The sequence below is a fragment of the Artemia sp. Qi Xiang Cuo genome, chromosome 6 (assembly GCF_049724085.1).
Source record: "Artemia sp. Qi Xiang Cuo chromosome 6, ASM4972408v1, whole genome shotgun sequence".
NCBI classification, from domain to species: Eukaryota; Metazoa; Arthropoda; class Branchiopoda; order Anostraca; family Artemiidae; genus Artemia; species Artemia sp. Qi Xiang Cuo.
In genome coordinates this window covers 33682402-33710254 of record NC_142799.1, presented here as the reverse complement: position 1 = coordinate 33710254, position 27853 = coordinate 33682402, and the positions used below count along the sequence as shown (strand labels likewise).

The 27853-nt window shown below is 36.5% G+C and overlaps 1 protein-coding gene across 2 annotated transcripts in view; it reads left to right on the top strand.

Moving 5' to 3' along the window:
• The window catches only part of LOC148951148 (glutathione S-transferase kappa 1-like), a 40659-nt gene that overhangs the window by 3476 nt on the left and 9330 nt on the right, over positions 1-27853 (top strand). For both annotated transcript variants that reach the window (XM_089090673.1, XM_089090672.1), the window contains exons 2-4: positions 11642-11755; positions 22393-22575; positions 26399-26527. In XM_089090673.1, coding sequence (XP_088946799.1) covers positions 11648-11755; positions 22393-22575; positions 26399-26527 — 420 coding nt within the window. In that variant the 5' untranslated portion in view covers positions 11642-11647. The remainder of the gene's footprint in view (positions 1-11641; positions 11756-22392; positions 22576-26398; positions 26528-27853) is intronic.

Here is a 27853-nt window from a genome sequence, read left to right as displayed (position 1 = left end):
AAAATAATTGAATTGTCACAAAAAGTTGAGTAGAACTTGGCCAATGCAAATTCATTATATTTATCTCTATTGGCAACAATCTTAGCATATCCTAATTGAATCTTCATATTAATATCTGAGACTGTGCACTGGTGCAAGCTTGGAAGACTATTAGTAATAGAAATACTGAGCCATTGAAGATAATATACAAGAGGGAAATTAAAGCCACTACAACAAAGGGGAGTACTAGAATTGTTGTTAAAAGAAAGAAATTTACTTTTATTTACATTAAGAGAAAGGCCTATGTCTGAAAAAGAAGAAGCAACACGAGAAACCATATTAGACAGACCAGTTTTAGTACGGCTTATAAGAAGCAGGTCATCAGCATAGGCAAGATATGAAACATCAGAAAAACCAGAGAGATAGGTAGCCGATATATTTGCCAGAACTCCTGAAATACATAATTTAAATAGGGTCGGAGATAAAGCTCCAACTTGCCTTAAACCTCTTTTTGCTTTAGTAATAGAAGCTGGGGTCAATATCAGCCAAAGAAAAGAATTAGAGTACCAGAAACAAAGAAGCATTATAACTGATAGATTAACACCACAACCATGAAGAGCAGAAAAAAGCTGACTGTGACATACACTATCAAAAGCTTTTGATAGATCTAAAGCACAAAGATATATACTCTTTCTCTTAGAAGAATTCTCAAGAATTGAGACCACTCAAGCATTGAGTGGTATGTTTACTTTATTCATAAGTCAATAATATGAATAACAAAAAATTTACTGTCATAAATGCATCCTGAATCCAAATTTAACATTCATTTGCATCAGAAATGAACTTTGTCCCTGCCCCTATATATAGGCCTACCAATTTAGGGTATATAGGCTATTTGCACATTAGGGGGTAAAGTTCAAACTTACATCTATAGTTAGAATTACATCCTTAATCCAAATTTAACATTGATTTGTATTGGAAATTAATTTTACAACTCCCCCCCCCCCCATAATGTGCAAATATATATCCTGAATTGGAATATATCCCAAATTGGTATATAGGGGTAGGGGTAAGGCTCATTTCCAATCCAAATGAATGCTAAATTTGGATTAAGGATGCATTTCTGACTATAGACGTAAGTTTGTTTCTTAGCTACCTGAATAGTCTGTTAATAACATTACCCCTTGCTGGTGATTTTTACACAGGTGATATGTAGCTGATTAAAGGTGTACAAAGGAGGGCATCAAGTGCATCCCTGGGATTATTGAGAAACCATATAGTGAAAGGCTATCTAACCTAAAATTCCCATCTTTGACTTTCCAACATGAGCAGAGTGACATGATAATTGCATATAAATTTGTCAACTGCTGGACAGCAGCTAGACAGCTGCTGGACAACATCTGCCCAGAGCGCATTTTTGGTCCTGGATTCATTTTTGAAAGTTTCATTCAGCTAACTCAACTATTTTTCAAGGTAGAGAGAATTCCCCTAAACTAGAATTTTGCCTTGGCTTTTTATGTTGACTCTAAATATAAGCTGTAAAATTCATTACCATAAATCACACTTGCTAGCAATATGAATAAATCCAGTATATGTCATGTCAGTTATGATATGGTTGCCAGACATCTGCTGCATCTCATTGTGTCAGCCATGGTTTAGTTGCCCATTCCTTGTCAAGATTTGATTCAAAGATGTAGACAGTGGTTGATCCTACTGTTGTCTTGCTTAAACCATTCCAAAGACTTATGATGTGGTTCTAGAAGATTTTTTTTTTCTTGTCATGGCATGCTTGCAGAACAGCGTCACTGAAAAACCTCTGGTACTTGATGACTGGGCAGGCTTGAACACATCTTTATTTACTAGGCTTAATTTTACAAATAAAAAGCTACAAGCGTGAAAAAATTTGCCTGATTTTAAACAGTGGGGAAGACCCTCAAAATGGCTAGATCTCTTAATGAAAGTCACACAATTGGATCCAGCACTCAAGAGAACCCTACCTGTGCTGTTGTAAATAATAGATGGTGGATTATTTTAAAGGTAGAAGATAGAGAGGCCTCAAAGAGTGCATTCTAATGCCCAAATTCTTACTCCTATTGACCCTTCATAGTTAGAGAATGAATTTTGGGAAAGATGAGGTGGTAGAAACCAATATCTAATTCCTATTGAGTCCTGGGAGTATTTTTGGTCTATGCCTTTAATGTGGGCGGGGGGGGGGGTAATAATTCCCCTCCCATTGCTACAATATTTTTTTTTATATAGCACAAATTACTACACTCAAATGTCTACCAGCAAAGAGGAAGAAAGGGCTAGGCATGATGAACCTTTCCTGGAAATCTATTGACAGGGAGGGAGCATTGGCAAGTGCAAACAGGAACTTTATTTTCAGCATATTTGAATAGTAATGGTTCTCTTTTGTTGTTCATATGTAGAGTTTCAATGAATTTTCACATGTGTGTACAATCATAGGCAGTGCAATAGCACTGCTTAAGTAAAGAACAATGTTGGCCCAATGTATTATTTATTTATTTTTTTCTCCATACCCAGGCACTTTGTATCAAAGGAGTTGCTGTAGAAACTTCAAAAGGGCTCATTTGATTGGAAATTGGAGTGGCTAGTACCCTTTTCAATAGTCAGAAGTGATTGGTGGGCAACTAGCCCCCCCCCCCACGCCCATCATTCCCCCAAAGACATCCAATCAAAATTTTGAGATAGCCATTTGTTCAGCATAGTTTATTTCCTGATAGAAAATATGTTTTTGAGGAGGACACTCCCCCACAACCCTTGGGGCAAGGGTTCTAAGTTATGCCCTGAGGCCATATAAGAATGATGTTGGCCCAATGTATTATTTATTATTTTTTCCTTTAGAGCAGGGCACTTTGTATTAAAGAAGTTGTCATAGAAACTTCAAAAAGGGCTCATTCAATTGGAAATTGAAGTGGCTTGTGCCCTTTTTAATAGTCAAAAGTGATAGGAAGGCAACTAACACCCCTTCCATGCCCACCATTTCATGAAATACATCCAATAAAAATTTTGAGATGGCCATTTTGTTCAGCGTAGTTGATTTCCAGATAGAAATTATGTTTTTGGGGAGGACACTCCCCCACAGCCCTCAGGGCAAGGGTTGTAAGTTATGCCCTGGGGGCATATAAGGTTTTTATACAAGGTATTGTCGTAGAAAATTCAAAACAGGCTCATTTGATTGGAAATTCAAAGGGCTAGTGCCCTTTTTAATAGTCGAAAGTGATAGGAGGGCAAATAGTCCCCCCCCCCACGCCTCTCATTCCCCAAAACACATCCAATCAAAATTTTGAGATAGCCATTTTGTTCAGTGTAGTTGATTTCATAGTAGTAAATATGTTTTTGAGGAGGACACTCCCCCACAACCCTTGAAGCAAGCGTTTTAAGTTATGCCCTGAAGGCATATAAGAATGATGTTGGCACAATGTATTATTTATTATTTTTTTGCACTTTGTATCAAAGAAGATGTCATAGAAACTACGAAAAGGGCTCATTCAACTGGAAATTGGAGTGGCTTGTGCTTTTTTCAATAGTCCAAAGTGATTGGAAGGCAACTAACACCCCTTCCATGCCCACCATTTCCCAAAACACATCCAATCAACATTTTGAGACAGCCATTTTGTTCAGCATAGTTGATTTGAAGATAGAAATTATGTTTTTCAGGAGGACACTGCCCCAGAGCCTTCAGGGCAAGGGTTGTAAGTTATGCCCTGGGGGTATAAGGTTTTTATAGAAGGCATTGTCATAGAAACTTCAAAAAAGGCTCATTGGATTGGAAATTCAAAGGGCTAGTGCCCTTTTTAATAGTTGAAAGTGATTGGAGGGCACAATGTATTATTTATTATTTTTTTCCTTTAGAGCAGGGCACTTTGTATTGAAGAAACTGTAGAAACTTTGAAAAGGGCTCATTCAATTCGAAATTGGAGTGGCTTTTGCCCGTTTTAATAGTCAACAGTGATTGGAAGGCAACTAACACCCCATCCACGCCCACCATTTCCCCAAATAAAATCAAAATTTTGAGATAGACATTTCGTTCAGCGTAATTTATTTACAGATAGAAATTATGTTTTGAGGAGGAAACTCCCCCACAGCCTTCAGGGCAAGGGTTGTAAGTTATGCCCTGGTGGCATATAAGGTTTTTATAGAATGTGTTGTCATAGAAACTTCAAAAAAGGCTCATTCGATTGGAAATTGGAGTGGCTTGTGCCCTTTTTAATAGTCAATAGTGATTGGAAGGCAACTAACACCCCTTCCATGCCCACCATTTCCTGAAACACATCCAATCAAAGTTTTGAGATGGCCATTTTGTTCAACATAGTTGATTTCCAGATAGAAATTATGTTTTTGAGGAGGACACTCCCCCACAGTCTTCAGGGCAAGGGTTGTAAGTTATGCCCTGGTGGCATATAAGGTTTTTATAGAAGGCATTGTCATAGAAACTTCAAAACAGGCTCATTCGATTGGAAATTTAAAGGGCTAGTGCCCTTTGAATTTGTAAGTTATGCCCTGGGGGAATATAAGGTTTTTATAGAATGTGTTGTCATAGAAACTTCAAAAAAGGCTCATTCGATTGAAAATTCAAAGGGCAAGTATCCTTTTTAATAGTAGAAAGTGATTGGAGCGCAGCTAACCCCCCTCACGACCACCTTTTCCCCAAACACATCCAATCAAAATTTTGAGATAGCCATTTTATTCAACATAGTTTTAAGTTCTGTAATTTAGGTCTTTGAGGATGACAACCCCCTCACAGCCCTTAGGGCAAGGGTTGTAAGTTATGCCAGGGGGTATATAAGTTTTTTATAGAACGTGTTGCTTTCGAAAAGGCTCATTTGATTAGAAACTGAAATGGCTATTGTGCTTTTTAATAGTCAAAAGTAATTGGAAGGCGCCTAACACCCTTCCACGCCCACTATTTCCCCAAACACATCCAATCAAAATTTTGAGATAGCCATTTTGTTCCATGCAGTCTAAAGGAAATTATACCCTTTGAGCAGGACACTCCCCCCCCCCCCCCCCACAGTCTTCATGGCAAGGGTTATAAGTTATGCCCTGGGGGCATATAAGTTTTATTGAAATCTTTGTCATATAAACTTGAAAAAGGGCTCATTCGATTGGAAATTCACAGGTCTAGTGCCCTTTTTAGTAGTCGAAAGTGATTTCAGGGCAACCAATCGCCCTGTCTCGCTCACTTTTTACCCAAACACATTCTAATACGTTTTTGAGATTATCATTTTGGTTCTCCGCAGTTGATTTGTACATAGAAATTATATTTTTGAGAAGAACACTCCCCTACAGCCTTCGGGGCAAGGGTTATAAGTTATGCCCTGGGGGCTTATAAGGTTTTTATAAAATGTCTTGTCGTAGAAACATTAAAAAGGGCTCATATGATTGGAAATTGAAATGGGTAGTGCCCTTTTTAATAGTCGAAAGTGATTGGAAGGCAACTAACACCCCTTCCACGCTCACCATTTCTCCAAACACATTCAATCAAAATTTTGAGATAGCCATTTTGTTCCACGCAGTTTAAAGTTCAGGAAATTAAACTTTTGAGCAGTACACTCCCCTCACAGTCTTCAGGGCAAGGGTTATAAGTTATGCCCTGGTGGCATATAAGGTTTTTATTGAAAGCTTTGTCATAGAAACTTGAATAAGGGCTCAAACGATTGGAAATTCAAAGGGCTAGTGCCTTTTTCAATAGTCGAAAGTGATTTGAGAACAACTAACCCCCCTCTCACGCCTACCTTTTCTCCAAACACATCCAATCAAAATTTTTATATAGCCATTTAATTCAATGTAGTTAAAATTTTTGGAAATTAGGTCTTTAAGAATGACAACCCATCCCCCCTCAACCCTCAGGGCAAGGGTTTTAAGTTATGCCCTAGGAGCATGTAAGGTTTTTATAGAAAGCGATGTTGTAAAAACATCAAAAAGGGCTAATATAGAGCAGGGCACTTTGTATTGAAGAAGTTAACATACAAACTTCAAAAAGGGGTCATTCAATTGAAGATTGAAAGGGCTAGTGCCCTTTTAATAGTAAAAAATGATTGAAGGGCAACTAACCCCCCTCTCATGCCCACTATTTCCCCAAACACATCCAATCAAAATTTTGAGATATCAATTTTGTTCAACTTAGTCGAAAGTTCTGGAAATTAGGTCTTTTAGGATGATAACACCCTCAGAGCTCTCAGTGCAAGGATTTTAAGTTATGCCCTGGGGGCATATAAGGTTTATATAGAAAGCTGTTGCAAAAATTTCAAAAAGGGCTCATTTGTTTGGAAATTGAAATTGACCTTTTTAATAGTCAAAAGTGGATGGAGAGTAATTGAGCCCCCTCTCACGCCCAGCATTTCCCCAAACATTATTCAATCAAAGTTTAGAGATAGCCATTTTGTTCAACGTAGTTGAAAGTTCTGGAAATTATGTATTTAAGGATGAAAAACCCCCCAAGGCACAGGTTGTAAGTTATGCCCTGGGGGCATATAAAGTTTTTATAGATAGAGTTGTCGTAAAAACTTCAAAAGGGGCTCATTCAATTGGAAATTGAGAGGGATAGTGCCCTTTTTAATAGTCGAAAGTGATTGGAGGGTAACTAATCACCCTCTCACGTTCACCATTCCCCCAAACACATCCACTCAAAATTTTCAGATAGCCATTGTGTTCAACGTAGTAGAAAGTTCTGGAAATGAGGTCTTTGAGGATGACAACCCCCAGCCCTCAGGGTAAGGGTTGCAAGGGTTGTAAGTCAGGCCCTGAGGGCATATAACGTTTTTATTGAAAGTGTTGTCCTAGAAACTTCAATAGGGCTCATTTGATTGAAAATTGAAAGGGCTAGTGCCTTTTTAATAGTTGAAAGTGATGAGAGAGCGACTAACGCCCCTCTCATGCCCACAATTTTCCCAAACACATCAAAAAAAAATTTTGAGATAGCCATTTTGTTTTAGTTGAAAGTTCTGGAAATTATGTCTTAGAGGATGACAACCATCCTCACAGCCTTTAAGGTAAGGGTTGTAATTTATGCTCTGGGGGCCTACAAGGTGCTTATATAAAGTACTGTTGTAGAAACTCAAAAAGGGCCCATTCAATTGGAAATCAAAAGGCCTAGTGCCCTTTTTAATAGTCGAAAGTTATTGGAAGGCTTGACATTTTTATAGTAAAGATCGATGTGGGTATAATGTGTGATTTTTTTGTTGTTGTTGTTGTTGTTTAGACCAGGGCACTTTGTATCAAAGGAGTTGTCATAGGAAAGTGTATCCAAGGTATCAAAGAAAGTAAGCAGATTATTTTTGCAAATGGTATCAAGTTTTCCATTTCAGGTCATCTAGAGGAGGTATGAAACGAAATTAAACACTACTATTTGTGTCCAGATTTTTAAAAGGGTGTATGTTGTTAAAAATTGCTAAAAAATTTTCTCCAGCATACAAATAGCAGACCTAAATATAAAGTCTTAAAAAAACAAATGATTTAAAGTATTATTTTCTTCTTCTCTGAAAAGACTGTGTGAATATAAAACGAAAAGAAATTAATTAAAAAAAACTTTTTCAACAAAATAAGTTTTTCAAAGAAAAATAAAGAACTTTATCAAACAAAAAATGAGCAAAAATAAAATCAAATAATCTACAAAGCGTGAAACTACTGCAAATCAGTATTGATAAATAAATGAAACCCAAAACGAACAGAAATTACAATAAATAACCGAGTCAAACTCAAAACGAGCAGAAATTAACATAAGTTGTGCTCAAAACCCCTATGCCTTCCCAAGGCCAGAACATAATTTGCACTTTACTGAAAAAAATATAACTGTTTTTACTTTTATAACTTTAATAAATGAAATAATATTAACATTTTGATTACTAAATATCAGTATATGTACAATGCACATTCATTTGTATTTTTTTTTTCAGTAAAGTGCAAATTATTGAGCCCAACTTATGTTAATTTCTTCTCGTTTTGAGTTTGACTCGGTTATTTATTGTAATTTCTGTTCGTTTTGGGTTTCATTTATTTATCAATGTTGATTTGCGAGTTCTTTACTTTTCTTGGACTTTTTGTGGAAAAAGTTTTTTTTAATTAATGTATACAAACATCAGAAAACCCTATTGCAGAGTTAGTGACAGCTCCAGCCACATAGAAAATCAAAGGACATTTAGAATTTCAATTCATATGAACAATAATGCTCTATTTACCCAAAATTTGGTAGGTAAAAATATTAACAAGAACCTACTCAACAAGATTATTGTTCATCAATAATTTTGAACAAGTATTCAAATTTTGTCCTCTATTTTAATTGTTAAGTAAAGAAACTGAAAAAGCAGAATACCACCAATCAATTTTCTACTACTAACAACTCGCCACATCACCAAGCCACCTGAGGCCAACACAGCTAGGCATGTTCCTCCTCCATCTCAATCTATCCAAAGCCTCCCTTTTTACTTCCTCCCAGGAAGTTCCCATTTCCCTTAAATCTTTCTTTATGACATCCTCCCACCACAATCCTAGGCAACCTGCTTTCCATTTAGCCCTTGACAGTTGGCCAAAAAGGACAATCTTTGGCAATCTGTCATCCTTCATCTGCAGGATGTGCCCAAGCCATTTCAATCTTTCTCTCATTATAGCCCTAGAAAGTAGTCATCCACTTTTTGGGCACATACATGCTTGAGAACCACATTTGACCACTGTCATCACTGTAGCTTCCTATGTTCTAATCTTGGTTTGCAGACTTATCTTCCTATTCTTCTAAACCTCTTTCAACTGTAAAAAAACACAATGAGCCTTGGCTATTCTGCTTTTAACATCTTCACTGCTATCATCTTCTTTACTAATAATACTATCAAGCATGGGCGTAGGGAAGGGGGGCAGTTGCCTCCCCCCCCCCGAGAACTTCAAATTTACGATAGATATTAGCGAGAACTTTTCGTATGTTGGAATTTTTTGTTGGATGTTACCTGGTAGATCGTTAAAAAACCTGGAAATAAACAGAAATTTCCAAATATTGTTTGCGATGTCAAAATTTACGTTTTGATCTTCAATATTGATTTTTCGTCCGATATATAGATAGGAGACTGGCCCACGATCGGCTGATTTTGACTTGTTTAATTCTCTATGAATTGATTCAAGCGATAAGAAGCTACTGAGCATGTCAAAGCAAAAGTAACTCATTAAATACCATCCTTGAAAAAGACAATTAGAAATACTCTGGCACGAAGTATTTTACGACAGCTTCAATATTGACAAATGAAGTGTTTTTCGTTTTGGCAAAGTCCAATCCAGGTTTCATGGTCAATCTAGCTGTAAACAACATTCAAAAGCTGCAAACTGTGGATGAAGAAAGGTATCTTGGAATCATTGTAGACAACCAGTATAAAGTGACTGCAGCCAACACCTGTTTTAAAGAGCACAATAACTTATTTAAAGTTTTACCTTAATATTACTATCCAGGAAAGAGTATCAGCACTATTTTATGTAGAGGTTATAGGACATCCAATCTTGCATTTCCAGTATTCAAAACCAGGCAACAACATGGTACAATATAGCTTCAATATTGACAAATGTAGTGTTTTTCATTTAGGCAAAGTCCAATCCAGGTTTCATGGTCAATCTAGCTGTAAACAACATTCAAAAGCTGCAAACTGTGGATGAAGAAAGGGATCTTGGAATCATTGTTGACAACCAGTGTAAAATCCATTCAAACTGCAAGAAGACTGGGTCTCATGTAAACTCTGTCCTAGCACTCTTGAAAAAAACTATATCCAGTAGGTATCCCTATGTTTTCATGAGAATGTACAAGGCCCTTGTCAGACCAGTGCTTTATTTTGGAATGTGCATAGCATCACCAGGATACAGGGGTGACATACAGCTTTTGGAAGAAGTACAAAGGAGAGCTACTAAGGCAATAACAAAGGTGAGAGACAAGCCTTATGAGGAACATTTGAAGGAGCTGAAATCTACACTGGTTTACCCACGACAAAGAGCTGATATGCTTATTACATGTAAGCTTATTTCACCAGACCCCCCCCCCCCCGCTCCCTCAATTTATTCTTCAGTTTTCCAAAATATTGGCACTGACAGGAAGGGAAATTCAAAGAAGCTATTCAAGCCATATGTAAAAACTCAACACCAACAACAGTTTTTCTCCTGCCATGTAGTAAAACACTGGAATAGTCAGCACCCAATGATAAAGCTTTCAAGAAGTTATTAGATGTCAAATGGAAAGGTGTCCTCTGGACGTACCAGGTGGATGCATTTGATGTTTGGTCATTCACATCATCAAGTATGGATCAATTCACAGATCAAGACGGATCTTAATTTGCTCTGAAGTGCAAATTAAGGTAAAACAGTTTGAAATATTAAGAGTCTGAATGACCTTTTCCAAGGCTAAGTAGTAACCACTGAAGGGTTTTCAAAAGAGTCAGCAACGTTGTTGTGAGTGCTCCAGGGTTGCATTTTATCACCATACCCTTTCAACATCTTTATAAATGCCATTCCGTCTTGGCTGTGCTGATTATATAGATGAGCTAGCCATCCTTTTAGGAATTGAAGGCACAAGCTGATAAACTCTACAACGCCACCAAGCCGTTTGTGACAGAGACCATTACCAGCAAGAGCAAAGTTATCTTCACTACAAACATGAACTGTATTTCCTTTCCCCCCTTACCAATATAGACAGACCGCAAAGTTGAAACGGCGGATCACTTTTTGTACTTAGGTACCTTACTCTTTTATGATAACTGTCATGGCTCTGATGTAAGACAATGACTTGCACTTAGGAGTTCTGGTTTCTGAAAACTAGTCAACTTCCAAAAAACTCGAAGTGGGCCTATTCCTCTAGCCTAGTCTTCCCTATAGTCTTGTATGTATGCAAAACAAAGACAATTGGAACCTAAGACAAATGAAAGCTTCAAGTATTTTAGATGAGATACATCCATTGTATTATTAGAGTCAAACACTCTGACTACATCGCAAATATGGAAGTACATTGAAGGTTGCAGTCCAATAAAACCGTTATCAGCAGAGTCAAGAAGCAATACCTGCACTAGTTTGGCAACATCAGGCAAATGGAGTTGCACCATCTTCCCAAAATTGCCCTTGAAGAATATCTACGGCCTGTGTTCTCAAGGCAAACTCCTAAGAAATGGATGGGGAACCTTGAAAATGCCAAGATAGCACAATTATCATGCACTAAACCAAATAGAGTAATTTACCAAGCCCTTATAGAGGAGTTGGCAGGCGTGTGGACCCAAAACATCCCACAAGGATGGATGGGACCTAAGTAAGAATGTACCAACTGATTCTTTTTATTTTTTTTACTGATTTGCAAAGGAACCATGTGTGAACATAATAGTGGTATCATTATAGTCCATTTCCCCATAAAAGTTTCAAAATATCAGTCCTTATGCCCTCCCCCTCCTCTCTTTTTAGGCCTGGGTGTCTACACAATCAATCTCTGCAGGTTTATTAAAACATAAAAAAAGGCTATTGGAAAAAGATTTGATATGTAATTGCAAGCTTACAAAAATATGTTTATGTTTTTCATTGTTTGTAGTTTTGATTTATATTATAGTTATAAAAAGGAGGAAATAAGTTTTTTGTTGTAAAATAAGTAAAATTCTTATTTTAGGAAATTTAGCACAAACTGTTTGCTTTTCAGGATATAATGATGCTTGATAAGGCTTTGTTTTCATCTGTTGGAGCCACTGGAAACCATATAAAGGTTGAATTATTCTATGATGTTATATCACCATATACATGGTTTGCCTTTGAGGTAAGGACTTATATAAATTTAGTATTTCAAGCTTAGTCCATATCAACTTGGGCAGGCCAAGAACAATAAAATTCCACCATTATAATATCAGATATTATTGAGTATAAAAACATTTGTTAAACTCATGGCATAGTAAGAAACCCTCTCAATCCCAAAACACATTCCCTCTCTTTCCATTCTATTTTTGGCAAAAAAATTAAAACGCTTTTCTTCTAAAATGGTAAAAACTTTGTTGAGTCTTTTCATTGGAAACACAGTCATTTTCTAGTTAAAATGATGTTCTTACTGAAAAAATGAATACATGTTTACTTACTGTTTTGTAAAAAAAAGCACTTTAAAGGCTAACAAATTTTCTTCTTTGTAAAATTTAAAATGCAAATCCCAAAATCGTTTATGCTTTTTGTCAGTTATGTGCGAAAATTAGTAATCCTTCTTTTCCGGAAACATAGTGGTACATATTATAGACCAACAGCAAAAAATCTGAAAATATTTGGGATCAGACCAAAAGATATTTGGGATCAGAAAAAAAACTAGTTGGCTACTGTAGGAGAATTTGGACATACATTCCAATAAAAAGCAGTATATTTCAGTCAAATAATTCTTATAATGAACAATCTTTGAAAATTCTAAAGATCAAGTATTTTAATATTTTGCCAAAAAGTACATGGAAGCAATAGTGCCTGTGGCACTACGTTTGATTGCCTGTATATTTGGCTAGTAATTTTTGAAAAATACAGTTTTCTGAATGTGTCATGAATTTGAGTGCATGTTAAATTGGATAATATCCTAGAGTAATAAGATAACGCCATAGCTGAACATGGTATGAACTTTGCCATAATATTTCACCACATTTTATTCAAAGACTTTTTAAGAACTTCAAGTTAGTCTTATAAGAAAGTTTTTTTTTCTTTAAGGCATTTCTTTGCTTGGAAACCTGCTTTCATGGGTAAGTAATTCAAGCCTAGAAAAATATTTGGACATAACTTTTAGGAAGTGCCCAAAGTGTTCTTCATTTTCCTGATTTGTATTTAAGAACCTCTCTGTTGAAAGATTGAAAAACAATACCCTTTCTGCGTCGGGTCTTATAATTTAAGAAGTCAGACAGGCAATATGCTGTTCCTACTCTAATTATCTGTCATAACTGGTACCTACCTAAGGAGAGGTTTAGCCATGATTTTGAAATGATAGGTGCTAGGCAATGCAAGATTGGATGTCCTATAACCTCTACATAAAATACTGCTGGTACTCCTTCCTGGATAGTAATATTAAGGTAAAACTTTAAATAAGTTATTGTGCTTTTTAAAACAGGGATCGGCCGCAGTCACTTTTTTTTACTTTTTGTCACTTTTTCTTAAGATATGTCACTTTTTCACTGAGTTTGTCACTAAAGTCACTTTTTTTGTTCATATTTCGAACTTTTTTTTTCAGCAATTTGTGGACTAACGGAATGTTGGACATTCAAGTTCCTAGAAAAGGTAAGCTCACTCTTGATAATCCTCACATAGCTGCTCATGGGCCTTTCTTCACTGTTTATACACCCAAATTGGCCACTTAGAAGATGAACATTTTTGGCTCAGATTCTTAACAGTATTTGCTTCTCTTTTTGTGTTTGGCTGTGTCCTATAGAGGGTACAAATTAATACCCATAAGTTTAGGGGACGTCAAAACGTAAGAAAGAATAAGCGTCTCTTCGTTTTATGAGTTTATTCTTGTTTGCATAAATATAGGAGTTGGTGAGAAGGCTTTCAAAACCCATTCTAACGCCTGTTCTTTTTTCAGGTCACTTTGAGTGATGGGTAAGACGAAATTTTCGGAAAACTGGTTTGGTAGGGAAGATGGGACTGGACCTTTAGTGCAAGAGTGGTGTGCCAAGAGTATTGATGGTGACAGTTCATTTTATTGCAAAATATGCAAAAAGACGCTCAACTGCTAAAAAGGGTTTCAAGCTCTTCTTCAACATGCCACCAAAATGGAACAAAAGATGAACGTGTCTACTGTGTTAAACCCACGTCAACTCAGACTCAGTTCAACCTGATCAGCTTCAACCAAAGAAGTTTGAGATGTTCTGCGAGAGAGATGTGACTTTAAAGGCAGAAATAACACGGTTTTTGAAGACCATAGCTAGTTCTTTTGCTGCAATTTCGTGTGATGGTGTTGTCGATATCTTTCGAACTATGTTCCCGGGTGCTGGCCCGGAAGGCTTCTCGTTAAATGCCAAAAAATACATATTTGGTCATGGAGGCAATTTATCCTTATTTTAGGGAAATTTTGGTTGAAGTCATCCAGAGGTCTGACTTCGTATGAAGGAGCAAAAACTAGTTCTTACTCGACGTCTTAGAACATATTATCTGAGACATGCTACTAGTGAGGATCTGAGCAAGAAGCTCCTCTAGTTTATAGAATATGAAGGACTTTCACTTGAAAGACTGTTGATGCTTGTAAGCTCCTGGTCCAGCTGTCAATAAAAAAGTTTGGTAAATTGTTGACTTGGAAAAGAAAAAGCAGTATTCAAAAGGTCTTTTGAATATCGGTACCTACAACATCCACGCAGTACATAATGCGTTCCAAAAAGGACTACAGGAACTCGGGGAGGACTGTTCTGATATGATAGTTGCTGTTTACCATTTCTTCCGCAGATGGTCTGCTTGTTGTGACGATTTTAGCCACTGTCAGCTAAAAGTTAAGGCTCCGTGACATGAGTTCGTAAAGCACATCCCCATTTGGTGGCTTACTATAGTAGAAGCTGCAAACCGTTTGATCGAGTGTTGGCCTGCTCCGATTGAATATTTTCTGGAATTTGTGCCGAAGAAAAAGGGCTTAAAGCACTTTTTGCAAATCCGAAGTATCTAAAAATTGTCAGTTGGCTAAGAAAGCCGACAATGAAAGCTGAAATTGAGTTTGTCGTGAGTTCTGTAAATACCTTGACTGTATTCAATGGAGTGTTTCAACGACAAGAGCCGTTGATTCATGTGCTGGATTTTGAGTTGCGTCGCTTATATATAGTTCTGCTCGGACAGATTGTACGTGCCAATGATGTCAACCATCACCCCACCGTGGGGTTTGAGCGTATACAGTGCTGCAGAAGTATATCTAGAGTAACCTTTGTGTAATGAGTGGATCCTGACAGCTCTTGCTTCTTCAAAAGTGACTCAGAAATATAGGAAACCTTTTTTCCTATGAGTTAGGAAGCACGCAAAAGCTGCTGTACAGTATTTGTTGGCAAAAGGCCCTCTGAAGAAGGAGTTTTTCCGAAGCCTTAGCTGCTTCAGCCTTCCCAAGCCAGATTCCCAGCCAATGGATTACAGTGATGCTCTCTAAGTTACAAGAGAACTTCTGTGTGAGACGAACACAGAGAAAATCCAGGGAGAATGGTTGTTACTACAGTCGGACCCTCTGTCATCACCCACGAACAGCACATGAATCGATAGCTATTGACAAAAGATCCTAGAACTGAAGACACCATCTGGTCATGTGAAATATCAGGCCTTGGGTCGAGTAGTTAGAGCAGGTTTTTCGCTCTGCCATGGAAACGCAGATGTGGAGCGAAGATTATCCCATTCAGCTCAGTTGATGACTAGCATGCAAGCCCATAGAGAGGAGAGGACCCTAAATGCTAAAGTTTTCATCGCTAATTTTCTGCGCAACTATAAGAACAAACCCGAGCTTGTTCCAATCACAAAGAAGCTGCTGTGTTTTGCCAGATCAGCTAGACCTAGCTATGAACTTAACCTTATTGGTTAAACACAGGATGAATTAGAAAAAGAAAAGCTTGAAGCTAGAAAGAAAGATGCTAAATTGGCAGTCCAGGACTTGGTCCAGAGGAAGCGAAAAGAGATGGCTAAACAGAACAAAAAGATTGGTGATACTATCTTGAAAGAAGCAGGAGAACATCTAAAGAAAGCAGTAGAAGAGAAGGACTTCTGCACATTGGTCTAGCTCAAAGCATGCTGGAAGCAGCACTAAAAGCTTGTTCCGTAGAAAGGGAAAGGATAAATGATGCTGAATCTGTGGAAGTACTTGTTTTGAAGAGAAAATCAGAACTGATCGATCACCTTTCAAAAAAGCCTAAGAAGTGATGACGCTAATTATGTTAAGTGTAATTCTACCAGTGATTTGTTACACTTACTCATGGACGCCAATCGTGCGGTTTATTCCTGTTCGTAAACATTCAAAAGTTCTGCTTTACTAAGGTTGTTTGTTCCTTATACCTTAATCGAAGTTGTTCTTTCATTAAAGTTCTCTTTTTGTATGGGAAAATAAATTAATCTTAGATAATTTCATACTTCCAGCCTTCTTTTCCGTACCCTCACGGGCTTTTAGAGGGCGATGATGATCATAAGGCAGTAATTGAAACTTGTGTAGTTCATCTGCCTGTGCTCTGAGTGCCTCTTGGTAGTCACTTTTTGTCATTTTTTAGTTGTAAAATAACTAAAGTCACATTTTTCGGGAGCATCGTTGCGGCTGACCCCTGTTTAAAGCTGTAAAACTAGGATCTATTCAAAACCTCCAGAAGATCTTTTTTCCTAGTATTTTTTCTCTAGTTTTAGATTGAAGATGTTGAATGATGCTGAATCATTGGCAGCGCAGTGCGCCTAAGTAAAGAACGATGTTGGCACAATGTATTATTATTTTATTTTTTTCTTGGTCTTAGACCAGGACACTTCGTATCGAAGGAGTCGTCGTTGAAACTTCGAAAAGGGCTCATTCGATTGGAAATTGGAGTGACTTGTGCCCTTATTAAAAGTCGAAAGTGATTGGAAGGCAACTAACACCCCTTCCACGCCCACCATTTCCTCAAACACATCCAATTAAAAATTTGGAGAAAGCCATTTTGATCATCGTAGTTGATTTCCAGATAGAACTTATGTTTTTGAGGAGGATACTTCCCCCACAGCCCTCAGGGCAAGGGTTGTAAGTTATGCCCTGGGGGCAAATAAGGTTTTTCTAGAAAGTGTTGTCGTAGAAACTTCAAAAAAGGCTTGTTCAATTGGAAATTCAAAGGGCAAGTGCCCTTTTTAATATTCGAAAGTGATTGGAGGGCAACTAACCCCCCCCTCTCACGCCCACCTTTTCCCCAAACACATCCAATCAAAATTTTGAGATAGCCATTTTGTTCAACGTAGTTGAAAGTTCTGGAAATTAGATCTTTGAGGATGACACCCCCCCCACAGCCCTCAGGGCAAGGGCTGTAAGTTATGCCCTGGGGCATCGAAGGTTTGTTGTAGAAAGTGTTGTCGAAGAAACTTTAAAAGGGGCTCATTTGATTGGAAATTGAAATGTCTAGTGCCCTATTTAATAGTCGAAAGTGAGTGGAGGGCAACTAACACTCCTTCCACGCCTACCGTTTATCCAAACACATCCAACCAAAATTTTGAGATAGCCATTTTGTTCAAAGTAGTTGAAAGGTCCGGAAATTATATCTAGGAGGACGACATTCCCTCCACAGCCCTCAGGGTAAGGTTTGTAAGTTATCTTCTGGGGGCATATAAGGTTTTTATTGAAAGCTTTGTCGTAGAAACTTGAAAAAGGGCTCATTCGATAGGAAATTCAAATGGCTAGTGCCCCTTTTAATAGTCGAAAGTGATTTGAGGGAAAATAACCCCCTTCTCACGCCCACCTTTTCCCCAAACACATTCAAAAAATATTTTTAGACAGCCATTTTGTTCAACGTAGTTCAAAGTTTTAGAAATTAGGTCTTTGAGGAAGATAACCCCCTCAGAAACCTCGGGGCAAGGGTTATAAGCTATGCCATGGGGACATATGAGGTTTTTATAGATAGTGATGTTGTAGAAACTTCAAAAAGGCTCATTCGCTTGGAAATTAGAAGGGCTTGTGCCCTTTTTAATAGTCGAAAGTGATTGGAGGATAACTAACACCCTTCTCACACCCACCATTTCCCCAAACACATCCAATCAAAATTTTCAGATAGCCATTTTGTTCGACGTAGTTAAAAGTATGGAAATTATGTTTTTGAGGATGGTTATCCCCCCCCAGCCCTCACGACAAGGGTTGTAAGTTATGCCCTGGGGGCATATAAGGTTTTTTTTATAGAAAGCGTTGTCGTAGAAACTTCAAAAAGGAGTCATTCGATTGGATATTGAAACGGCTAGTGCCCTTGTTGATAGTAGCAAGTGATTGGGGAGCAAGTAGCCCCCCTTTCTCGCCCACCATTTTCCCAAACACATCCAATCAAAATTTTGAGATAGCCATTTTGTTCAACGTAGTTGAATGGTCCGGAAATTATGTCTTAAAGGATGATAACCCCCTCAGGTCAAGGGTTGTTAGTTATGCCCTGGAGCATATAAGGTTTTTATAGAAATCGTTGTCGTAGAAACTTCAAAAATGGCTCATTCGATTGGAAATTGAAAGAGCTAGTACCCTTTTTAATATTCGGAAGTGATTGTAGGGCAGCTAACCCCTCTCTCACGCTCACCATTTCCCCAAACACATCCAATCAAAATTTTAAGATAGCAATTTTCTTCAATGTAGTTTAACGTTCTGGAAATTAGGTCTTGGAGGATGACAACCCCCTCACTGCCCTCAGGGCAAAGGTCGTAATTTATGCCCTGGGGGCATATAAGGTGCTTATAGAAAGCGTTGTCGTAAAACTCAAAAAGTTCTCATTCGATTGGAAATTGAAAGGCCTAGTACTCTTTTGAGTAGTCGAAAGTGATTGAAAGGCATGACATTTTTATGGTACAGATCGATGTGGGCACAACTTATTATTATTTTTTCTTTTTTTTTAGACCAGGGCACTTCGTATCGAAGGATTTGTCTTAGGAACTTCGAAAAGGCCTGATTCGATTGAAAATAGAAAGGGCTAATGTTCTTTTTAATAATCGAAAGTGATTGGAGGGCAACTAGTCTCCCTCCCACGCCCACCCTCCCATTTCTCCATTATGTTTAAAAACTAAATGTTGCCTTAAGATTAAATCAAAATACACTGTGTTAATGCTAATTCCCAATAAGGCATCTCAGTTGTATCCCAAGAACAACTAAGGGTATTATGTTCAAACTTTCGGTGGTACTTCTGCTTTTAAAATTTAACCAAATCAAAATAGCGTAAGTGTATCCAAGCTATCAAAGAAAGTAAACAGATTTTTTTGCGAGTGGTATCAAGTTTTCTATTTCAGGTCAACTAGAGGAGGTATGAAACTAAATTAAACACTACTATTTGTGTCCAGATTTTTAAAAGGGTGTATGTTGTTAAAAATTGCTCAAAATTTTTCTCCAGCATACAAATAGCTGGCCAAACTATAAAATCTTTAAAAAAACGAAAAGATTTAAAGAATTATTTTCTTTTTCCCTGGAAAGACTGTCAATATAAAACGAACAGAAATTAATTAAAAAAAACTTTTTCCACAAAACAAGTTTTTCAAAGAAAAATGAAGAACTCCATTAAACCAAAAATGAGCAAAAATCAAATCAAATAATCTATCAAGCGTGAAACTACCACAAATCAGCATCGATAAATAAATGAAACCCAAAACGAACAGAAACTGCAATAAATAACCGAATCAAACTCAAAACGAGCAGAAATTATTATTATTAAGGCTCATAACCCCTATGCCTTCTTATGGCCAGGATATAATTTGCACTTTACTAAAAAAAAAAAAAATGAATGTGCATTTTCAGTTAAAATAACATACAATAATATTTAGTGTCCAAAATGTTAATATTATTTGATTTATTAAAGTTATAAAAGTAAAAACATTTATATTTTTTAAACATTTATATTCTCTTAAGTTAAGTTTGAAAAATAGTATATCCTTGGTGCTGGGCCTGGGCGTCGTTTGGAGAGGGGGCAGTTGCCCCCCTTCCCTAATAATGTGGAGAAAAAATCATTATATATCACATGCCACTTGACGATCCGGATATGGACCCCTCTTGCACCCCCCCCCCCCACAATAAAAATGGTGGAGATTCGCCCCTGGTGCTGGGGAGTAGGGAAAATTCGGTACTAGACTATTACATAAAACACACTCGAGAAGTGAGGTTTGTTTAATGCTAATGTAATAATACAAAATTATGATGAAAATATAATACTTTAGAAACAAATTTGGGCTATATATTTGCACATTAGTGAAGGGGGTGGGATAAAGCATAGCATATATTACGTACCCTAAACGAACCTATTTTAGCCTAACAAAACTTTTTTAACCTAATGAAAAAATTATGATGAAAATAGAATACTTTATTTGCTAAATTCTTAAAACTACGACTTGGAAATTTGCTCCCAGGACGCAGAAATGTCCTCAAGAATCGCGTTAAAATGAACTCGGCCTTCTGCCTTTACTGCCGCCCGCCACATGTACTCTACTAAGTAGGAGTTTAAATGACGTCGGGATGTACCTTGGTGCCGTTTGTTTCTCCACTTTGTGGAACCCCACATTCTTTCTACTTTTGAGGTAGAGCCACCGGTTTCTGGGTCGACAAAATTATTTTTGTGGTTCACTTTGAAATGAGTAAAACTGCTTGTTCCGGTCCAGTTGTGCTGTAGCCCTTCCAACAAGCTGAAATGATTCTTGAATATCCATGATACGACACTATATTCTATCACTAGTCAAAGCAAACTAACCAGTGTCCTCAAGGATCACGTCGATAATGAACTAAAATGAACTAGGCTATGTCAAGAATCGCTTTAATAATAAACTTTTCTTTGTCTTTGAGACGATCAGCCGACGCCGAAACTCCAAATTTAATAATTCGCAAATGACCTTCACAACTTTGCTAAGAAAGTATTCTGTTTTCATCGTATTTTGTTGACACCAAACTTCACTTCTCAAGTGTGTTTTATATAATAGACAAGTACCGAAGATACACCAGGTTGTTCCTTTAATGTTGTTTGTGTCTATATTGCATAGCTGGAATAAAAATAAGAGCCTTCATCTTATTCTTGCTGACAACTTCTCTCTTCTTGTTAAAGCTATGTAACAAAGATTTTGCCCCTTCATAGTACTTCTACCTGAGTGCTCAAAGGGCTGCATATTTTTGGAATTTTAACTGTCTAAACCTAAACATACTTGCAATTTTAGGTGCGTCTTTAAAGTTTGTAGAGAACATATTCTGCCTTACAATAGTGTGTGTTGATATTTTTTTCAAGCCCACACTGCCTTTCTATTACAAACAAATAAGAGTTTCAATAGGGATTGGTCGTTTAATTAGACAGTGAAAAAAGAAATACAGAAGTTTTGTATATCTCGAAGATATAGTCAGTCTTCATCATCAGCAGAAATACTAAAGTATTATAATGAACACAAACTATATTTATACAGAAAAAAAATTAATAACTTCCGGACCTTAGAGAGACCCTCTAACCCAATAGACCGGTAACATTCTTTGACCCCGGAGTTATCAGATTTTTCTGTATAAATATAGTTTGTTTTAATTATAATACTTTAGTATTTCTGCTGATGATGAAGGCCGACTATGTCTGAAATATCCAGAACTTTTGTATTTGTTTTTCACTGTCTAACAAAAGGACCTATCCCTATTGAAACTCTTATTTGCTTCGTAATAGTGTGTGTTTTGAGTTATTAATATGGACTAAAGTTGAAAAATTAATTGCTTGTGAAAACTCAAGGTAGACATATAATCACAAGGTATGACCCACAGGCTTTTTGCAACAAATCTTATCTTATCATAGTGTAGAGTGCACTAATTTATATTTTACGGCCTTTTGCATTTGTGTGTATTCAATTTTTTACGCATATGTATAGTTTTATTTTTAAAAAAATTTATCATTTTCGAAATTAAAATTAAAATATCATGTTTTGAAATTGAATTTTGCAATGAAATTCACTTTTTTTTTTCTTTAACATGTCTGATCCTCATTGACCGTTCGATCAGTGATTGATTTTTTGGTCAAAGCACAGGATTATTGTTGTCATATTGTAGAAGCTTTATCCTGTGTTTACGCAGACATTCTTTTCCCTGACGGGAAAGGGTTCAAGGATACTGAAAAAGTTCAGATTTATTTATACCTAATCTGTGGGGTCCTTTAAGCATAATGTTGAAGATATAAACATGAAATTGACAAAACTGTAGAAACAGAATAGACTTAATATATACTCTGCAGGATAGGTCAGGGATGAATTTTAGTATTGAATAACAGTACAACTTCACACAAAAGTTTCAATTTTGGTAAGAAAAATGTTCCTTTTGGTCGAAAAGTAAAATCAACTATTTTAAGTAGCAGAAAATGAGTTTTCTGTAGGGCTTACGACATATTATTCTTAGACAAGAATGCCCTTAGAGGAGGTGGGACCATACCTTCCTATGCCCTCCTCCCTGTGTGCATCACTGATCTGAATCCATGGTGCTCCAGGAATTCCAAAAATTTGCAATGTACGGTTAAATTCAAGCGCAAACAGCATTGGATAGCCTTACAAAAATTGCAACTGACAATAAGAATGAAGAGAGATCTTTGCTGTTAGTTTTAATTATGGTATCAGAAAAAGAAGGGGGATTTCAACTAAAGTCGTTTTACTTGCTTATATCCTGTAGTATTGTTTTGGACTTGGTTAACTATCCTACTGAACGTCTTGAATATTTAGTGAGCTAGCTCATGAAAAGGAGACTAGGTCACGACCTGGTAAATTTGTTGTGGGAATTCTGAAAATGTTATTGTTTTCCAGGCTTTATGTCGTTACCAAAATGTATGGAATATTGATTTGAAATTACGGCCAACTTTTCTTGGAGGAATAATGAAAAATACTGGCAATAAAGGGCCGATGCTACTTCCAGCTAAGGGACAATATATGTTCAAGGATCTAGAAAGAAACCAAAAGTACTTTGATGTTCCTATGAATGTACCAAGCGTAAGTTTTGTGTTTAAAAAGTTCTTTAACTTGAAATATTACAACAAACTTACGTTTTTCATTCGGTTTTTTATTTGTGATGATGAACTGCAAGCAAAGAGTAATCTTTTTCTGTCAAGAGGAACCAAAACTCTAAAACAAAAATTGATAACCATGTGTCAACCATTTTGTGGTAATAAAATTTCAGTAAGAAACTACTTATTGTAATCGAAACTTAAAGAATAGAATTTTTATAGTTATAAATGTATTAAAAAAAACGCTTTGTATGGTGACTCCCTATAAGTAAAATTCATTATATTTGATATTAGCCATCACAAATTACAAATTACGAGTCTGAGAATATTTGGCCAATTTTAGAAAAAGAAGTGAAAGCGCCCCTAAGAAGGAAAGTTGTCGTAATGAAAATTGCACCATTAAATTCAGCATACTTACCCTTAAAAAAACGTGAAATTTCGTATTTTTTCGAAGGAGGTCATGGACGCATTTTCATTTGTTTGTCTATAGTTTATTTTCCCTAGGGGTGATTGTATAGAATTGGTGGCCCTCGAAAATTGGGAAAGAGTTTATTCAAACCGAAATTGAAATTTATAGCGTTCTTATTAAGTAGCAAAAGATATCCTGGCAAAGCGAAGTGGCATTTTGGCTATTATGTGGCGTAAAACACCATATTTTGCCCAAAGAGGGCCTATATACTACGAAATTAAAATTCCAGGATATACCATTGGTTTAAGGCTATTGGACAGCTATATAATGCGCTTTGAAGTTGATATACTTTAGTACTGTGCGGTGGCACCCTTTCTTTTAAAGATACTTGCAGTCTTTACAAAATAAATGGTTACAATCAAAAGTCATTTTAAAGCTCTATCTAACTGAGTTGATTCATTTGAGGCTTAGTAAAAATTGTATAAGTGGTGTATAGTTTTGCATTAGCTATTAAGGAGGAGGGTCAGTTGGTATTTTCTATTCGTGGGCGGGGGCCTATAGCCTCAAAAAGTACGTTTTTAGGCCCAAATCTTCCAAATTTAGTGGACTTTAAGGTAAATACGCAAGGGACGGGGATTTTTTTAATAAGCTGTTTTATTTTGAAGATTATTCTTTGATTGAGCTTGTAATATAAGCCCTTTTGACTAAACTGCAGGGTCGCAACTTTTGTTGCAGAACTGTTTTAAGTGTAACATTAAAAGGTGACATTCATATGCACACCGGCAGTGAAGTGAGAATGGAGGGTTGGTGGGGGGAGGGGGCATTGACTATAAAGAAAGCTTTGTCGAAGTACACTCCTTGAAAATTGTGAAAATGAGCATTATAAAATTCTTTTTTGTCATTTTGAATACCTCACCTCCTGGTAAATGTTTTAGGGGCTGTACTTTTTCAGCAATGATGATTATCCTTTGGGGACAATCAAAGCATTTCTAAAGGAATATGAAATTTGAAATGAAAAACAAGGGTTGATGGGGGGGGGGGATTGAAAGAAGACCGGAAGATCATTCTTCTTTTGATTTTTCGAAAGAAGAATGATCTAGCATGCTTGTCTCTTTCAAGCGTGATTGCATTGAACCAGTAGTCGTAGACTGTGCGAAAGAGGGCTCATTGGAATGAAAATTTGAAAATTCATTTTTTTTTTTAAGTAATTAATTTAAAAAAAAAGCTTTTCAGCAAAAGAAGTTTTTCAAAGAAAATTAAGAGTTAGAAAAACCCAACACATGCAAAAATAAAGACAAATAATAATTCAAGCGTAAAACAAACGTAAGTCATTATCAATACATAAATGAAACCCAAAACAAACAGAAATAACAATAAATAATCAAGTCAAACTTAAAACGAACAGAAATTACAGTAGACAGCAGTAGGGCTAGCGCCCCCTATGCCTTCTAAAAACCAGAATGTCCATCCCTACTACTTTATGTGGTAATTTCTGCTTATTTTGAGTTTGACTTGATTATTTAATGGAATTTCTGTCACTAGAATAATTTGTGCTTTAATTATTCATTGATAGTGATATATGTTCGTCTCCGCTAGAATTATTTGTTGGCTTCATTTCTGCTCGTCTTTGTTCAATGTAGCTCGTTACTGTTTTTTGAAAAACTTCTTTTGTAAAAAAAAACTTTTTGCTTAATTCATGTTCGTTTTAATTGACATATGTTAAGAATAAGATTTTTGCTTGTTATTTTTATTTTGCAAAAAGTTTTAATAATGGTAGTTTTATTGGATGGATGGTTACAGGGAAATTCTATTCAAATAAATGATTGAAAGCTGTATATTCGTTGGGCTGTATCCATTCTGATCCTAATCATGTTATAATCTTCTTGTTACCTTCTGACCCTAATCATGTTATGGCCTTCCTGTTACCCTCAGACTCTAATCATGCTACCCTTAGCCATTCGTGATCTATTGCAGATACGCTCTTTTGAAACCTGGATGCACATAATTTCTTTCAATTTGGTTCAAAATGCCCTAAATACACCCTAAAATATCAACTTGTTACCCTTAGCCATTCCTGAGATATTGCAGACACGCCCTTTTGACAACCTTGGTTGCACATAGTGACTTATGATTTTTTTGGACATCCTCAATAATATGTCCTTAATGGTCCATCCTTAGCTATTCCTAGGATATTGCACAAACGCGCTTTTAACATTCTGGACACAAATAGTGTGTTTTGATTTAGTTTTACATCCCCTTAACCTTTCAGCTGACAGTTTCAGCTGAATATCCTATTCCGTTCCTGAGGTATTGCCATTTTGACAACTTTTATGCACTTAAAATTTTGATGCAGCTCAATAGTCGTAGCAGTAGAAATAGCAGTGGTAGTCACAGTCACTATCACAATCTCAGTAGTAGTAGTAGTAGTAGTCATAGTTGCTGCCACATTTAATCGCAGTCGCAAGTAGTCGCAATTGCAGGTAGTTATAGTCGCAAGTAATCATAGTCGTAAGTAGTTGAAGTCGCAAAGAGTCGCAGTCGCAAATATTCGTAGTCTTCAGCAGTCGCAGACGAAGTTTCAATTAGTCCCCGTCTCAAGTAGTCGTAATTGAAAGTATTTGCAGTCACAAGCAGTCCCAGTCACATGTAGTCGCAGTCACAAATAATTGCAGACGCAAGTAGTCACAGTTGCAAGTTGTCGCAGTAGTAGTAGTCCTGGAAATTTCAACTTAATACCCTTGGCCGTTCTTAAGACGTTTCGGATATGCCCTTTTGATACCCTGGATGCATATACTGTCTTTTGATTTAGTTCAAGATCCCCCTCAACATTCCCTGAAATTTTAGCTTAGTACGCTTATCCTTTTCGGACAGATTCAGGGCCAAACATTACCCTCCTTCAATAATTAATTTAAAAAGCTTCTTACACAAAACAAGTTCAAAGAAAAGAAAAGAGCTCCATTAAACCAAAAATGAGAAGAGATAAAGTCAAATAATCTTCCAAGTGTAAAACTACGACAAATCACCATCAATCAATAAATGAAACCTAAAAAGATAGAAACTACAATAAATAACCGAGTCAAACTCTAAACGAGCAAGAATTAACATGAGTAGGGCTCACAACCCCCCATGCCGTTTCAAGATCAGGACATAATTTGCACTTTACTGAAAACCGTGGATTGTCAGTTTAATATGCATATACTGATATATATTCCTTAAAGATTTAATAGTTTTTTATTTATTCAAGTAAAACAAAAGTGAAAATATATAAAACATATTTTGTTTTCAAAATTTATTCGGATGTATTTTATTTTTACCCTGGCCTTTGTGGCTTTCAAGCACTAAATATGCATCTATCTATTTATCTGCAGGAATAATTCTGTAATTGTTGTTATTATTTCAGGATCCTTTTGAAATGATAATGAAAAAAGGTAGTATACGCTCAATGAGATTTCTGACTTGGATTGATATGCACAAACCAGAGTATTTGGAAGAAGTATCTCGACAGCTTTGGATGCGGAACTGGAGTAGGGTACGAATATTGCTTATGGATTTTTTTTTTCAAACTAATAGATTATAAATTTACACTTCATCTGACGCTGTAATAATAATTTATTTTTAACTCACATCATATATAAAAATGATAATTGTGGAGTATAACGAAAAAAGTAGATAATACATTACATACATGAGTTCATAAAACTTAAATATTTCACAAAAGCAGAATAACTAAAGAAGATACAAAAGAAAAAAAAAAAAAACTATTTATGACAAAAGACAGACCAAGGCTTAATACACTGGACCAGGACTTAATTTAATGGAAGCTCCTGCAGAGTGGCTGCGATGTGGCCAGAATTTTGCCTACTGGATTCTTTTTTTCTCCTCTTCTTCCTCTTTAAGTTTATGAAAAGGTGAAGCTCTCTTAGAAAATGCCTTCCAACCTTTGGAGAACCAGGCAGGAAAAAGAACGTTTCCCAGGAAATTCCTCTAAATTATGTCTAATCGTGGCTGGGTGTTGTTTTTTTTAGTTTTAATCGTTTTTTATTCTTATGAGTAGAGTAGAAACGCATCGTTATTAACGCTCGGGGTGTAATTTCAACAGAGAATCATAATCTGAAACTAGAAATAGCCTAGTGTATTTGCATGAACGTTTAAAAAGAAACACAGGACCTTATAATTCAAAAAAAAATTTAAAACATATTAAAGTCTGGAACCATAACGAGCTGTTAACATAATCATTGGTAACAGAAGTGACGACTACAACAAACTCTTGCAAGAACTGAACCTTGAATCTCTCAGCGATAGACGATTATCGCTGATCATGTCCCTCGGCATCACAGACTGATCCTCCCACCCGATGCTCCTGTTAACCAAAGAACCAGATCCCAGTCGAAGCTACAACCCCCGGTCTGCAGGACCAACCGCTACAAAAACACGTTTGCCCCCTTTTTCGTAGAAGCATACAACAAGACTTAGTGTTATTTGTATTCACGTGTTAGTGTTCTTATAGTGTTATTATAGTGTTATTTGTATTTTTTTTTTTTTTTCCATATTGTTGTAAAGACGACATAAATTAGCCATGGCTACGCTGTTCGATCTTAATAAACCTATGTCTATGTCTAATTTGAATAAAGCATGTTCCATTGTAAGTAAACCTTACTTAACCTCTGAGCCTTTCAGTGAATGCTGCTCTGTCTTTTGACTTTTTTGTGAAATATTAAATATTCAAAGTAAATGCGAAATTTCGTTTTAAATTCCAAACGAGTATTGTGTATTTTCTTATCTGTGTTGTTCGGAGGAGGGGGGAGTAGGGGTGCAATCCCCCTGCCTTGAGAGCTCAAAATCATATACATTGAAA